At 45.9% G+C, this 14,446-nt stretch overlaps 1 protein-coding gene across 6 annotated transcripts in view; it reads right to left on the bottom strand.

The window, feature by feature from the left end:
* Positions 1 to 14,009, bottom strand: part of osbpl9 (oxysterol binding protein-like 9) — a 35,073-nt gene extending 21,064 nt beyond the window's left edge. For 3 of the 6 annotated variants that reach the window (XM_031575508.2, XM_012825356.3, XM_012825359.3), the window contains exons 1-4: positions 13,852 to 14,008; positions 12,208 to 12,258; positions 9,217 to 9,295; positions 3,461 to 3,537 (exon numbers count right to left, since the gene is read on the bottom strand). In XM_031575508.2, coding sequence (XP_031431368.1) covers positions 3,461 to 3,537; positions 9,217 to 9,295; positions 12,208 to 12,258; positions 13,852 to 13,962 — 318 coding nt within the window. In that variant the 5' untranslated portion in view covers positions 13,963 to 14,008. Of the gene's footprint in view, positions 1 to 580; positions 981 to 3,460; positions 3,538 to 9,216; positions 9,296 to 10,567; positions 10,577 to 12,207; positions 12,259 to 13,851 lie in introns of those variants that run through there. The other 3 variants (XM_031575507.2, XM_031575511.2, XM_031575510.2) reach the window with 3 other exon arrangements.
* Between the last annotated feature and the right edge of the window lie 437 nt (positions 14,010 to 14,446).

Genomic DNA, 14,446 nt, shown 5'->3' with positions numbered 1-14,446 from the left:
TCCACTCTTTGGGCTCAGGTTTTTGTTGCGTCAACAGCAGGGAGCTCACAAAGGCTACACACCAATGACACACACACATATACATATTATATATATGTACACATACATACATATACACACATATACATGTATTATATACACACACACATATTATATATATGTACACATACATACATACATACATACATACATAGACACACACATATACATGTAGTATATACACACACACACACACACACACACACACACACACACAGTATTATCAAAAACCTTTGCGCTGAACTAAAGCCTAATGACTAAATGTAAAGCAGAGGTGCTTGCTAAAACCTGGAGGTTGACCTCATGTTAATGCCAAAGAGTAATTGGCCTGCTGCCACTTCAGCATATTTACTCAATCTGCTATTGAGTGACACAACTCCCCCTCCCTCCAGACGAAACAGCAGTAGAGATCAAACCCCTTAAAGCTGTTAGCACCCTCCACACAACCCAGCCCACCCCACCCTCCACTGACCCCATTTCCACGCAATCATTCCACGTTTACAACAACAGTAACAGCGGGAGCATTGAGCGGGGTACTTACAGCGCGTCTGTGTCTGTGGAACATGCCTCGTTAAGACCGCGCAGGCCAAAGCTGATCCAAGCCTTCGCTTTCCCCCTTTCTCTCTGCCCTCTCTCGCTCTTTCACATTCACCCTCGCTCAACATACATGCTTCCCCTCTTTCCCTTGCTCTCTCTCTCTCTCACTCACTCACACACACACACACACACACTATGCCCTCCACTCTTGTTTTTGTCTGTTCTCCTCTCCAGAAAACAGCCCAGCTGCTAGCGTCGCGTCCAGAGCATTGCTGCCACCAGCTGCGCAGACGCAGAGAAAACTTAATCCACCCTCCTCTTATGACAGGAAGTGCACACTTCCTTTGAGAAAAGAGAAAAAAAAAAAGACAGAAAAAAAAGCAGCAGACGCTTACTTTTGAGAGAGAGAGAGAGAGAGAGAGAGAGAGAGAGAGAGAGAGAGAGAGGGTAAAAACACAATGGGCTGCCGTGATTGGTAGGAGGGACCTCGGACAGATGACTGAGTCAGAGGATAAGCTGTGCTCTGACTGGCTGTGAGTCACATGTCGGAATGACTACGCTGACACACTGTGTGCTAGCGAGTGGATACATGCAGCCAGTCAGCAGAGCTGTTTACATGAGAGAGGGAGGGGAGGCAGAGAGAGAGAGTTAAGAAAGAGTGGGAGAGGGAGGGGAGGCAGAGAGAGAGAGAGTTAAGAAAGAGTGGGAGGAGTAGCACAGAGCAAGAAGACAAGAGGGAGAGATAAACAGATCGACAGATAGAGAGGGGAAGGAAAGAAGACACAAACAAAACATGGGCAGGAACAGAGAGGGGGGGGGAGAGAGAGGGAAAGAGGGAGAGGTAGCGGCGCTGCTGCAGTGGGAAGAGATGAGTGGGAGCAAGATGTACAACACTTAGCTGGGAACCCATGAACATCAAGAACCAACAGTCACAATTCAACATGAGCATTAGGACCAAACTGTGCATCAAGGGGAGTTCAAATGTCTTTGTGTCAGAGTCAAGGCTAAGAGTCCTTCACCTCTCATACACCTACACACTACACGTTCATCTAGCCTCAGGCTGAGCAAGAGCAAGCCTGTCTTTTCATCTCAAATAACAGCCAAATTGACGCACATGCACAAACACACGCACGCACAGACGCAAGCACAAACACACACACACACACACACACCTCTGATCTCCATGTCCACAGATGGAATGGAAAAAGCGATATGACACGAAAGGAAGGAGAATACATTTTGCTTTCAGGCTTTCCCTAAGGAGGCCTGGCTGTCTGGTGGAGAGTTGATCTATGACAGGGGGGCAGTAAAGTATTCAGAACAGGAGGTGAATAATGCACTTGCCCACACACAGACACACAGACAGACAGACACACACACACACACACACACGAGCAAAACACTGTAAAGACGTAACTTCCTAGACCAATAAGGGAATAGGCGTCTTTCTCCTCGCTTTGCTGGAAACGTAACATTTATTAAAACACCTTTCTTAGTTCAATCATATTTAATCTGACTCCATTTTCTTTATCTGACTTTACTCTATTAGGAACACAGCCTTAGCTCCTAGCTTTTAATGTAGATTGCTACCGGGTTGTGCAGGCTGATCTCCAAATCATTCTTTTGTACACTTATAGTCTGTAATATGAATTCCTCCCTTACTTTTTAATAACCGGTTTTGTCTTGGAATAGTGTCGCTTAGGATATTGCCACGGCCGATTGACATATCCCCGACACAGGCTTAAACTATTCTGGATCTAACTCAGAGGTTTTACAGTCCTGTTACGGGACCTTGCAGCTTGTTAGTTCGACTTGGTTCAGTGACGGGCGCCAGGCTTCAGTACGATTCCGTATAACCATTCGATCTAGAACAGAGGCTGGTTGGCAAACCACCGCTATATAATACCATTAACAGTTCTCTGTAGCATGTCTAGTCCAGTTGAGATAGCCAGTTCCCTCAGTTTTACGCTTGTGGCCACTTTGGGCATGAAACTAGCTCTAGCCCGTCATCTGTGGAAACACTGGAACCTAAGAGTACTTCTCTAGTTAAGAATTTCTTAAGAGGGCACAGTGGGTCAGAATTAACAATGTATTATGTCAGGTACAAGTTACTACTACAGTCTACAAATTCAACAAGTCTAAAGTGAAGAATATAAGTTTAAAACACCACATGAAACATAAAAAAACACTTAGAGAACATGAACATACCTGGCTGCTTAGAAATGACTACTCACACAGTTGTGAGGGAGATCTGAAGACAAAATGCTCCAAGTTCTTTGACTGTCTTACCCTTAAGTACCCATTGTAGACCTGCATCTGGTCTAATAATTACCCCCATAGAGAAGAGGTTTCTCAAGATGAGAATCACACATTAACAACCAAAATGGAGGGAGTTCTCACCCAAATTTGGGGTGGACCCCCTACCAAGAGAAATACCTTTGCACTCTCACAGAGACCAGAATGATCAGGTCTCTGATATCCATGTTTTAATTAATCTATGCAGCTGCAGGACTGAGACCACTTCATCACTCAGACTGAGACCATTCAAATAAACCCAAACATGACAAAGAAATCATATTACAATGCAATATTTCACTTAAGCACTCTTACATTCATTCCTCTGCCCCTAGTTTCACCCCGGCATGGAAAAGAACAGAGAGAGAACCAGACACATAGGTTTGAGATAAGATTCTCCGCAGGGGGTGGGAAGATCAACAAATGGGACGGTGCATCTCTGGAATGTTTGTTGGGGGCACCGTAAACCAACACCTAGGCCCCACCAAATGAGCAGTTACCAGAGGAAGAAGGCCATCTGTGATTTTCCACTAGCCAGATCCATTTCTGCCTTACAACACTCTGTACACAGTAACAGTGATGCCCTTACCCGAAGCTGTAGGGTGTGTCGAAGAATAGTGCCCTCTAAAGCGTGGATCCACTTCTCCCGTTCGTCCGCATCACGTGCTGAATGGGAAATGAACACACAGACACACACACTCTAGTTAGCACAAGCCAAATGGGTTCTGCTCAACAAGCCAGGAGTAGTCCCTGCAGGCCCGGGGGCTCTCCAGCGTCTGATCTCCCAAGTCAGCTCTGGGAGTTGGCTAGGACTCCCAGTGACAGCAGATGCCGAGTTGTCTGGCAACGTCCTGTTGCTGTCATTTACAGGGTGGAGTTGGGCAACTTGCGCTGGGAGGAAGGGAAGATAGACCTTGAGAAAACACGGTGTTTCAAAACACACAAAAAAAAAAAAGAGAATTCAGATGATCTTCATGCTTCGTGATCTCCATAGGCTCGCTGGATAACCACTAATCTGTGGTGGATGGCAAACAGAACATGACATGAAGAAATGAGCTAGACATGAAGTGCTGCTGGGAGCGAAAAAAGAAAAGGTTGAGACATGCTAGATGTTTCTATGAGCTAATCCCTAAAACATTACGAGAACTTTCATGAGGGTAGAAAGTGTACGCTTGCTTAAGGCTTCACCACACACACACACACACACACCTTTTGACCTAAATGGAACAATGGAACAGAAAGAATGTGAAAACACAATGCCTATACTGCTGATCATCAGAGATCTCCCGAGTCCAACAACTTCACTGATTAAGAGGGATGCAACTCATGTCGGGCAGGAAATGGCACATCCAGCACCTGCAGGAGTGCATGATCAACATGGGAGAAGGACAGAGGATAAAGGGGGGGTATAGAATACTGATGAAGAAGTGAAAAGGCAGCTGACGTCCTGATGATGAATGGCGCGTGGCTCAGCAGAAACGGAAAAAAGCTTTTAAGAACATTAAGCCAGGACCTTAATGTGTGCCAAACCCCCCACCCCGCCCCCCCCGCAAACACACATGCACGTATGTGCGCATGGACATGCACACAAACACACAGAAACTCCTGCTTCTAAGAGCTCCATCTCTGCACAAGATCAATGCAGATGCACTTCCCCACTGCTGAAGTGCAGAGGTAAGTTTAGCTCCACTGCGGTGCCTCCTGCTCTTTCCATTGACTCACGTTCCAGATCATTACGCCCATTATGACACTTGAGAAACCTACTGCAGGACCAAGAACCAAACCGAACACAACCCCACCCCCCACTTGGCCCTCCCATTTTTTATCGAAACCATCCCCACATCCGACCAGCCAGAGACCCAACATGCTTCATCTCGCCCTGTTCAACCACCTAATGTATCAAACTATAAAAACTAGTCTTCTTGAAAGGATACAGATGAACCCCACCCCCCAGGTCTAGAATCATCAGTCTTCTGGCGTGGTTCACACCTATGTGTGAGTAGGGAGTAAGCAATGTCCCAGATGCATGTTAAATTAGCAGGCCAAAACAAACGCGAGCAAAGCTCCTTAGCCAAACTAGCACACCGACACCAAGTCATGTGACTGACACGGTTTCATTTTTGTTCCGAGGTTGTGCCAACACGCATGGAGGGGCATCAAACGCTTCTAAAAAAAGTGCACAGTCAACTGCCGTGCGCTTTACAAAATGGAGTCAAAACATTCCAGGAGCCAATAAGCAAAATGGAACAACGGGAGAAAACAAACCATTTATAAAAGTGCGCATGCTTTTGTAATATAGCTTCCTGACGCAGCTAATGCGCTAACTACACGTAACCTCTCGGGGTGAAAGCCTGTGGCAACGTGGGCGAGGATAAAAAAAACCCTGAGGCATCCTGTGGGGGAAAGCGAGACGTCAGGGTACCCAACCATACAGCTCATGTTTGTCCTTCCCTCTTCATCTCCAGGTCTTTGAATGGCAGAGACCCTCACCTGCCTAAAGTAGCCCTCTAGAGTTATTAGAGCACTGACAGGCTATTCTCTACAACATGCCCAATTAAAGACAAACCGCTGAAGAGAGAGAGAGAGAGAGACAAAGAGAATGAGAAAGAGAGAGAGAGAGGTGAGGATGGACCTCTGAGAGCCTCTTGTTGATTATTAAGAGGGCTCTCATCAATGAAAAACAAGACAAAAATAGGAAACCGACTTCTTCTCAGCTCATGTGTAGTACCAGAAAGGGCGCAAGTTCTAACCACATCATGTGTATTTTTAGTCAACGCCACCTGATGTACTGCTGCTGTACTCTAAGTAGGCTGCAGGACGGGGCGTCTTTAACACTGCATTCCACACACGGCCACCACTAATGCGCACATGCAAAGAAAAGCGAACCACAGCCTGCGTGTAGCGCAGCACAGAGGCATGCTTGCGGTGGCTTGGTGTCAAGAGGGCAGACAAAGAGAAAGAAGAAAGAAAACAAAACAAAAAAAGACACAAACAGAGAGAAAGACAGATAAAGGAGTGAGACAGAGGGATGGAGGGTGAATAATAGAAAGAGAATGGGGGAGAGACAGACAGGGTGTTGAGGGGTTGAGTTCGGTGGCTACGTGTGTAGAGCTTCTACTGCTGCAGCTGAAGTAGTGTTGTCAGGGTGCTAGTCGTGGCTCTTGATGGTGTTTGGCGAGTGTTTGTGCATGCCCAGTTCTGTTCATTCCTGCAGCTAGCGCGGGGAGCGTTCTCTGGCAGGACTCCCATGGGACAGGCAGCGAACACAGCACTGTTTCATTCTCTTTTCTTGCGTGCTTCATCTTTCTGTCGGTCTCGCTCTCCCTACTGTGTTCTCCCTCAGGCGGTGGTACTGTGCTGCTGGTAAGCAGGCTGCAGTCACAACCTATAATATAATCATCGCTATAATCCAATACTCTAGATCTTGTTTAATATACAGCAGCAGGACACACATAGAGAAAGAGACAAAAAATAAAAGGACAAGACTGCTGCTACAGAAAAGCATAAACAATGCCACAAACACTACACATACATCTTTCCTTACTCCCCATCAAAATGTCACTACATTTCTCTCCATCAATCATTCAATTTCCTTCCATCTCTGCACCTATCCTGTACTCTGTTGTCATTTGTACCATCTGAATGTTGACCTTCTGTCATCTCCCCACACTGACCTCTCCCTCTCCACCTCCATCTCCATCTCTACCTCCATCTCTACCTCCATCTCTACCTCCATCTCTAACACATATTTCCCCATCAGGTACAGTTCCTCCCTCTCCTCTCTGCACATCCCTTGCCATTAGGATCTTTTAGGTCAACCTTTTATTTTTCTAATCTTCCCTGTTAATCCATCTGCATCGAAGACAGGACTGTGCCGGTCATGTCCCCTGCGTGCCCTGGCCAGTTGGCGGAGGCTGGTCTAAGTCAGTGGGGGCTGTAGACAGAGAGGCCCAGAGTGTGGCGTAAACATGGGATCACTTGTGGGCTCTCAAGTGCACCGGGAGGGAAAAGGGCCTGATCAATTATGGATGAGCCCCTTAAATAGATGTGCAGTGGTGGGCGCCCCTCTGCCTGTCTGCTAGCCATTCCTCTGCTTCTCACGGAGGCCCTCAAACAGTCCTGATACCCCTCTGCTTCTCGCGGGCTCTACCAACTCACATATACACATACAGACATGTGTGTGTGCCTCCACCTGGTCGAGCACACATTTGTAGTGTTTGTAAGCCTCTGAGAGTTCTCATTCTACCACCTAGTTTTCCCCAACAGGAATCTGAGAGATTGTTTGCCTTAAGTCACTTTCAGAGACAGCCAACTCTATATGAAAAAATATTCCATCAATTCAGCACTGGGTCTTCTCCCTCGTCTAGGAGAGCAGCATCTCCAGGGCCTCTCACTGCTCACATAAAGTGCCTTCATCACCTCTGAAGGCTCTCTCTGCATCCTCCCCTGCTCCCTGTGTGCATTAGCGTTCCGGTTGATGGCTAATGGGCCTCCTCTCCGGATGGGGATCTGGCTGATTGTGCAGGGCCAGCTTCCCCAGGGGCGCAGAAGCCCAATGCAGGGCAGGACGGGTTAGAGACACACCACGAGGATGCCACCTCGCCCCGCCTCCCCTTGATAACATCCCCATTTCCGGCCCTCCTCCACTCGGCTCTGGTCCTACTCCTCCTATGGAGTCTCAGCCTCGCTGAGAAATAAATCAGGCACCTAACACTGAAGGCAAATTCACTGTTCAGAAAGTGAAGGAAGTTCATTTCAACTCTGTGAGCATAGCATAAATGCCCAGCTTACACAAGAAAAACAATTCCTCATATCCCTGCGTATTTGTGTGCAGGGATAAAATACATCACTTGACTGAATTAGTCAAACCATTTAATAACTGAAATTAACAGCCCTACATTTTCAAAATGTCCTGTACAGTACAATTATTGAATAAGATCCAATTGGACAATAACTCAAAATGGCATCAAACCTGATTGTCTCTTCAGTCCAACAGAGCAAGTAGGCCTCCAACTTCTAGCATTTTCAGTATGACATACAAGAACTGGTAACATCTGGTCCTTTAGAAACCTGAACCTCCAGCAAATGGCCTGCATGTTTACAAGCCTTATGCTGTTTACCCTCCCCACCTCCCGCCATCACCCTGAGCATGCAGAAGCGACCGCCGCCTTACCCTTCCTATTGTAGAGCCACAGCATACAGTGTCGGAACATAGTAATGGGTGAAGGCATGGAGAGGTGGTGGCGTGTGTCTGGGCAGGAGGGTGGCGTGAGCAGGGCTAGTGGAGATGTGAGGATGGGTCAGCGGGAGCAGGACGAGCAGGGGGGCGGCTAGCAAGGAAAGAGAAGGAAAAGGGCAGACACCTGACAGAGGAGGAAGAGGAGGAGGAGGAAGAGAAGGAGAAAGAGGAGGAGAGAGCGCCGAGTCGCATCACGACCCCCGCCAACAACCAGCAGCCGCACACAGTGCCGATATGCCCTGAAGCCACCCTGCCGTAGAGGAGAGGGTGATGTGTTTGGCTAAGAGATGCAAAGGGAGGGAGGGGGAGAGAGGGAAAAAGAGGAGAGGAAGAGGGAGGGGAGGTGTTGGTCCTCGCCGCTTCCCTGATCTCCAGCTGTGGCAGTCTTGTGGTCTCCCGGGCAGGGGTGGGGTATGGAGACAGCCGCGAGACAAACACGAGATCAGAGGAGTCTCAAGGCTGCTTAAAGGAGCGTTATTCTCTTTAATCCACCGTTCCCGATGCTGCTGGAGAGGAGTTAGGGAATCAGAGCTGGCAGTGTTTAGATGCAGCCGATGGGTGGAAAAAACATCAAAGAGGTTCCTGTGGGTCCCCCCTTAACCAGAAGCGCCACCACCCTCCATATGCCCTTCATAAAACAAACATTCCTCTCTGCCCGTCCTCGTCACGGCTGATTTGGGGAGCCTTCAGACGACAAAAGCCCACCCGCGGTGGAGGAAAGGTCCACACGGAGCAAGCAGACGCGAAACAGTGGAAATGTGTGTGTGTGTTGCATCAGTGTACTGAGGAGCTGGAATAATTTGACTTGAAAAGAAGTATTAGCCAGAGACCAATAATAATGGCCAAGATGGGAGCGAGGTAGAGAGAGAGACAGAGAAATGGATACAATGGAGAAAGAGAGAAATAAGAGAGGGAGAAAGAGAGGGAGAGAGAGAGAGACTAGCTACATGTGGGCACGTGAGTCACCGGCAGCGTGCTGCAGCGCTACAAACAGAAGCATGGTGGGAGGGCAGTTAGAATAGGAGGGCGAGATGAAAAGAGGTGAAGGTGAAAATAGAGAAGTAATACCAGTAGCAGGCTCTGTCTCACACACAAAAAGGTCTCACCTTGAAAATGGAAAGTCTTCTGGTCCACGGTGATGGTGAACGTGCTGTCGTCCTCGTCATCGATTCCTATCACAGCACCCTGAGAGACGGCAGAGGAGAAGGAGAGGGAGAAAGAGAGAAGGAAAAAAAAAAAAAAAACAGAGGAATCGGAGCCAGTCAGACAGGGGACGACGTCACTGCCTCTCCCTTCCTCTCTCAAACACAAATAATAGAGCCGGGAGGAGAGGAGACGAGAGGAGGAGAGGAGACGAGGAGGAGAGGGGAGGGGGAATCTGGGTGGAGTGAGGAGAGCACCAGTGAAATTAAGAGAAAACGAAAGGGGGAGAGAGCAGGAGAGAAAGAGGAAAAGACAGACAGAGAGAGATGGAGACAGAAAGATAGTAGGATGAAGACAGACAGAATTACAGACTAACAAAATTGAAGGCGAAAGCCAGAGAGAGCAAAAAAGATAGAAAGAAAGAAAGAAAGAAAGAAAGAAAGAGAGAGAGAGAGAGAGAGGGACTAGGGGAATGTCTCACTGGATGAGTGGGATAGCATGCATGTGTGATTAACCTCTTCTGCTCTGCCTACTGGCAGACAGAGCAGGTGTGGGGGTGGGGGTGGGGGTAGGGAGAGGGAAGAGGTGTTACGTAGCAGTAGAATGCTAGTGGATTGCTGGGTCCTTTGGCTAGAAGCCGGGAAGTGCTTTGAAGACAGCTTTATAGGCCAAGATGGAAATGAACTGAGATGGCTAAGCTGCTAATAGACATTTCTTAATTTCTTAGCAATCTGATTAAACTGGACTGTACACTGCTGAATTTGTAAGGACAATGCAGTCTGCGAGTGACAGCATGCCACATACCGCCACCAGTGGCAATTCACCAGTAGACAGACAAATCCAGAGGCAATACTGGAGCTACATGTGATGAACATCTCTAGTGTACTGTAGAGTCACCACCTAAATGTGTCACTGTGAAGTCCACCTGAGTGTAACAAAAACATCCATTTCCAAAAACATCCACCTCAGTATTTCCAGGCAATCTTCTGCCACCTTGGACATACAATACACTTGTTCAGTGAATCGACCTACAGTGAATTTCCGTTTACATTCTGTTCCGTTTCTGTTTAACAGGAGCATAACCGAAAGATGAGAAATGTGTCCCTACAAACGACTGAGTGTCTGATCTGATTATGACAAAAGCTAAACCATCTGACTTTCTGAATCTGTTCCAGCTCTCCCGGAAGGTCTGACACATCTTTGACACATACGTGTCTGCAGGCCAAGAGAATCTAAAATATGACCTCATCAGTGAAACTATATTTTCTTAACATACGTGTCCCGAGCTCTGAATGGAAGAAGGCTGATGCTTACCCATACTCTCACATGCAGTACTGCTTTACGAGTCCTATTTGTCTGTTGAGGTCATAGTACACGTTCAGCTTTCTTCAAGGGTGGACTAGTCATAAAGAGGGCCCATGGGGGAAAAGACAAAATGGCTCTCCCTTCCTCCATGACTGACGCACTACTTTTGGAGCTCAGAGTGGCTGTGCTATTTGTTAGTAATTCCATTACAAGTCACCTGACCAATGTCAGGAACAGCCCTGGTGAATTAGACCCATGACATGAGCGTCGTTTATGAAAGCAATCGGCCAGAGAATGCTCGGACTCAGATAACCTTATAACTGCGCCAGAAAAAGACATCTGTGAAAGATCATCTGAAATACATCATGATTTTTTTGTAAATGAACAACCAGTGGAGCTACACTGATGCGAACTGAATACGCTTGAGTGCCATTAACTACCATGTTTTACTCATGCCAGCTAAGTTGGAGCGGGCCTTCATAGAAAACCTCAGTAAAGTGTTAAATCAAGGGCGTAAAAGACAGACACAGACCCTAAAATGGGGAAGATTTATGACGTCAGAGACTCTAGAATAACATTCATGGATACCAAATGCTGCCCTCTGGTGACAAACATTGCAACTTCACCAAAGATTTCTATTCAACATTACCGCCTCAGCTGCAAAAGTGTCTGCACTGGCAACTAGAGAGTGCTCAGAAAGTCAAAATTAAAGGCAGGGATGGCAAAAACAAATAAAAAAGTGGTAAGCACCGTTTTCAGCATTAGATACAGAAATGCTGTGCCTTACAGTCATCGGAGCTGTGTTTATGAGGGCTATCAGAATGCAAAGCCAGCTACTTCTTATTTACCAATATACCATCTTTAACCTCTGCTTTACCTCCTCAATAACCTAAATGAGGAAATTAACATTGGCACAAACTAGGCTTGAACTTTAATTAATTCAGTTCCATTCAGTTGCAAGAGGCATCTGATGGCACATTCCATGAAATTCTACTGGCTTATCATTAAAAGCTAAATAAAAGTAGGCTATTGCTTACTTTATGAAATAATAATAAGAGAGCCTTCTCTATCTGGCAGATTTAATGGCCATGATCGAAGATCTGGTTGATATCTATCGTCAGGACTTGTGTACATGACAGCACCACACTCTTTCTTCCTTTCCCTCACAGTACCCTATATCCGCCACACAGGGGAGTAGGCCAAATGATGGGAGCGTATCTATGTGCCCAGGGTCCTGTGTGTCCCAGTTCAATATTCTGTTGACACACTTTAATCCTCCTATTGTGTCCGGGTCAATTAATTTCAAGTTCAAATATTTCATAATATTATCCAGTTTTAAATTGGACCAAGGCTTCAAATCACCTACATATAAGACAACAATAGACCATGTCATATTACAGGAATACAGAGCTGGGGAACAGCTTGTTTCAGGGTCCCATTATGTGCTATATATAGAACTGTGGAACATTGGACCCTGGGAATATAGGACCCTGGGAAAGCACATAGACGTAGGGGACATAGGACCATATAAATCTTGAGAACATAGGACCCTGGGACCACAGGAACGACCCCTACATGATAAGTAAAAAGAACAAAAAAGATAAGAAAAACTAGAGGGCGTGAAATAAAACATGCGGTAAAGCCCTTACCCTCAGTCGGACACATCCTCTTCTGGACCCACGCATCATTTTGTCTTTGGACTGAGGGAAAATAAACAGCAGCAGTTGGTAAAAGCAGAAAATGCAAGACATAACTGCTGATCAGGTGGAAGGAGAGAGATATTCTACCTAAGGGGTTTTGACAGCTGTACAGCATACCTACAAATAGGTGGTTCTGTTCTGCTGACAGAAATAATAAATGTAGCTTATGTATTATTCAGGCACTGGGCTCTGTAAAGTGCCTTGAGACAATTCTATTGTTTTGGCACTATATAAATACAATTGAATTTAATTATATATTTTGTATACTTCGAACAATGTATGTGAAATGCGCTTCTCACAAACACTAAAGCAGGGCAAAGGCTAGCATGCCATTTAACAAATCATTAGTGAACTATGAACAAAGGCTAAGGAAAAAAATGAAACGAATAGGAATGTAGATTAACAGGGAAAGGTGGTTGACAACATACAGTAGGAAATATTTCTGTGGTGACGCTGAGTGGTGAAACTTGGGCACTGGGCAGTGGGTCTGCATTTCTGAGGGTATTGGCTCTAGCTATGGTACTCAAACGTGAGGCCCTTTCAGGATTAACCAGCACAGGTAGCTGGCTTTTGCAAAAGCAGACATCCCCATTGTTATGAATTTGCATAAGATATGTCTATTTTACTGTGCATTCCAGGTAATATCAAACTGCAGTTGTGTTGTTTTGATACCTTTTGCGCGGTGTTTATGTAACTCCATGTGACTTACACTCCCTGTGAAATACTATGCCCCGCGATGGTATCTTTGTTTTCAGTAATAACAAAACGAGAGCCATAGAGCTAGTATTACCCCCCTCTCTCCCAAAAGGTGAGCAAGTCAGTGTAAAAGTTAGTAAGTAGCATTGTCTCATCTTAGATATCTAGCTGGCAACGTATTATAGCTCGCTGACTTTGCTTATTAACTTTGCGAAGAGGGGACATCTAGGGCCTAGCCACTAGCTCGTTTTAATAGGTTGCAAGCTATTAGACAATAACACGTACAAAATGTAGCGTCGTTTAGTTTCGGTGTGTGGATAAGTACTATTTTAACGGTGGTATTAACGAGAGCAAGTCTGGCATCCACCAAAACAGCTTGTTTTTGAACATGTACCACTAACGTGAACTCATCGCTAAGACAGGGCAAATATAGTAACTTGGCCCACATCTTACCAACTTTGGTTACATCTATGTTATGGAGTTTGGTTAAACTGAATTTGAAAAATGCCACACGTGGAAGCCCCCACCCTTTAAATGTTGCTGACCAGCTGTATAGTCAGCTACTTAGCTGGTTAGCATTCGAGAACCAGATGTAGCATCTTCGCTTCGTTGGGGTATTGCTTCACTGCAAACTCCTTTGACACACCAGCAAATAAAACCAGAGGAAGTATGACACTATTTGTCGCAGAGCCTTTAAGAATAGTCCTGATAGGTCAATACTACTGTCAGTAAGTGAACCCGCCCCGTGTACCAGCTGAGATTCCCAACTAAGTTACTGGCAACAGGCCTCCTGCCCTTACTGTTTCCCCAGACCGAAGGTATCTCCCCGGCTAGCTGACACAGACGTCTGTCGTAGTTTCACACTCTTTCCCAAGTATGTGTCTTAAAGGTGCTTACCGTATAATACGACAGTAATCCAGCATTGTAATCCAAAACAAACCACCGATACTGCCACCCTTTCATGACGTTAGTCCATTTGCTCAGCGGTCCTTCCATGATAGACGCCATCTTTACACTTGGCTACGGTTCAGAGGGGAGGAGCAAATGCGGAGAAAAAACATAGGTGTTTCGTCACTACATGACACAGCGCATGTGCTCGTCTGTGGAGCTCTGGTACGATCATAAGTATTCTTCACTGTCTACTCTGCACCATCGCTAATAGCTTTAAAAAAATGTATTTACTGTCTATGGTTTGTTGTTTAGAGCGCAACATGTCTGACTATAGAGTCAGGGGGGTTTAAAATGAAGGCTGAAGGATAGGCTACTTCTACTAGATAGAACTGCAGTCACCTCAGTCATGGATAAAGTGATTATTTTTGATAAAATGTTACTGTGCTGTAATAGTTACATTTAGTTTAAGTCAACAATATTCCTGCCCCTGCTACTATACCCAAAACATGTAAAAACATAAACCACTATTACGACTATACTACTATTACAACAACAACCACTACTACTAATAATAATAACTTTCATATAAAACCGTTGTGGA

The sequence above is a fragment of the Clupea harengus genome, chromosome 10, assembly GCF_900700415.2.
Source record: "Clupea harengus chromosome 10, Ch_v2.0.2, whole genome shotgun sequence".
NCBI lineage: Eukaryota > Metazoa > Chordata > Actinopteri > Clupeiformes > Clupeidae > Clupea > Clupea harengus.
Note: the sequence above shows the minus strand (reverse complement) of the source record. Positions and strands in the feature narration are given on the sequence as shown.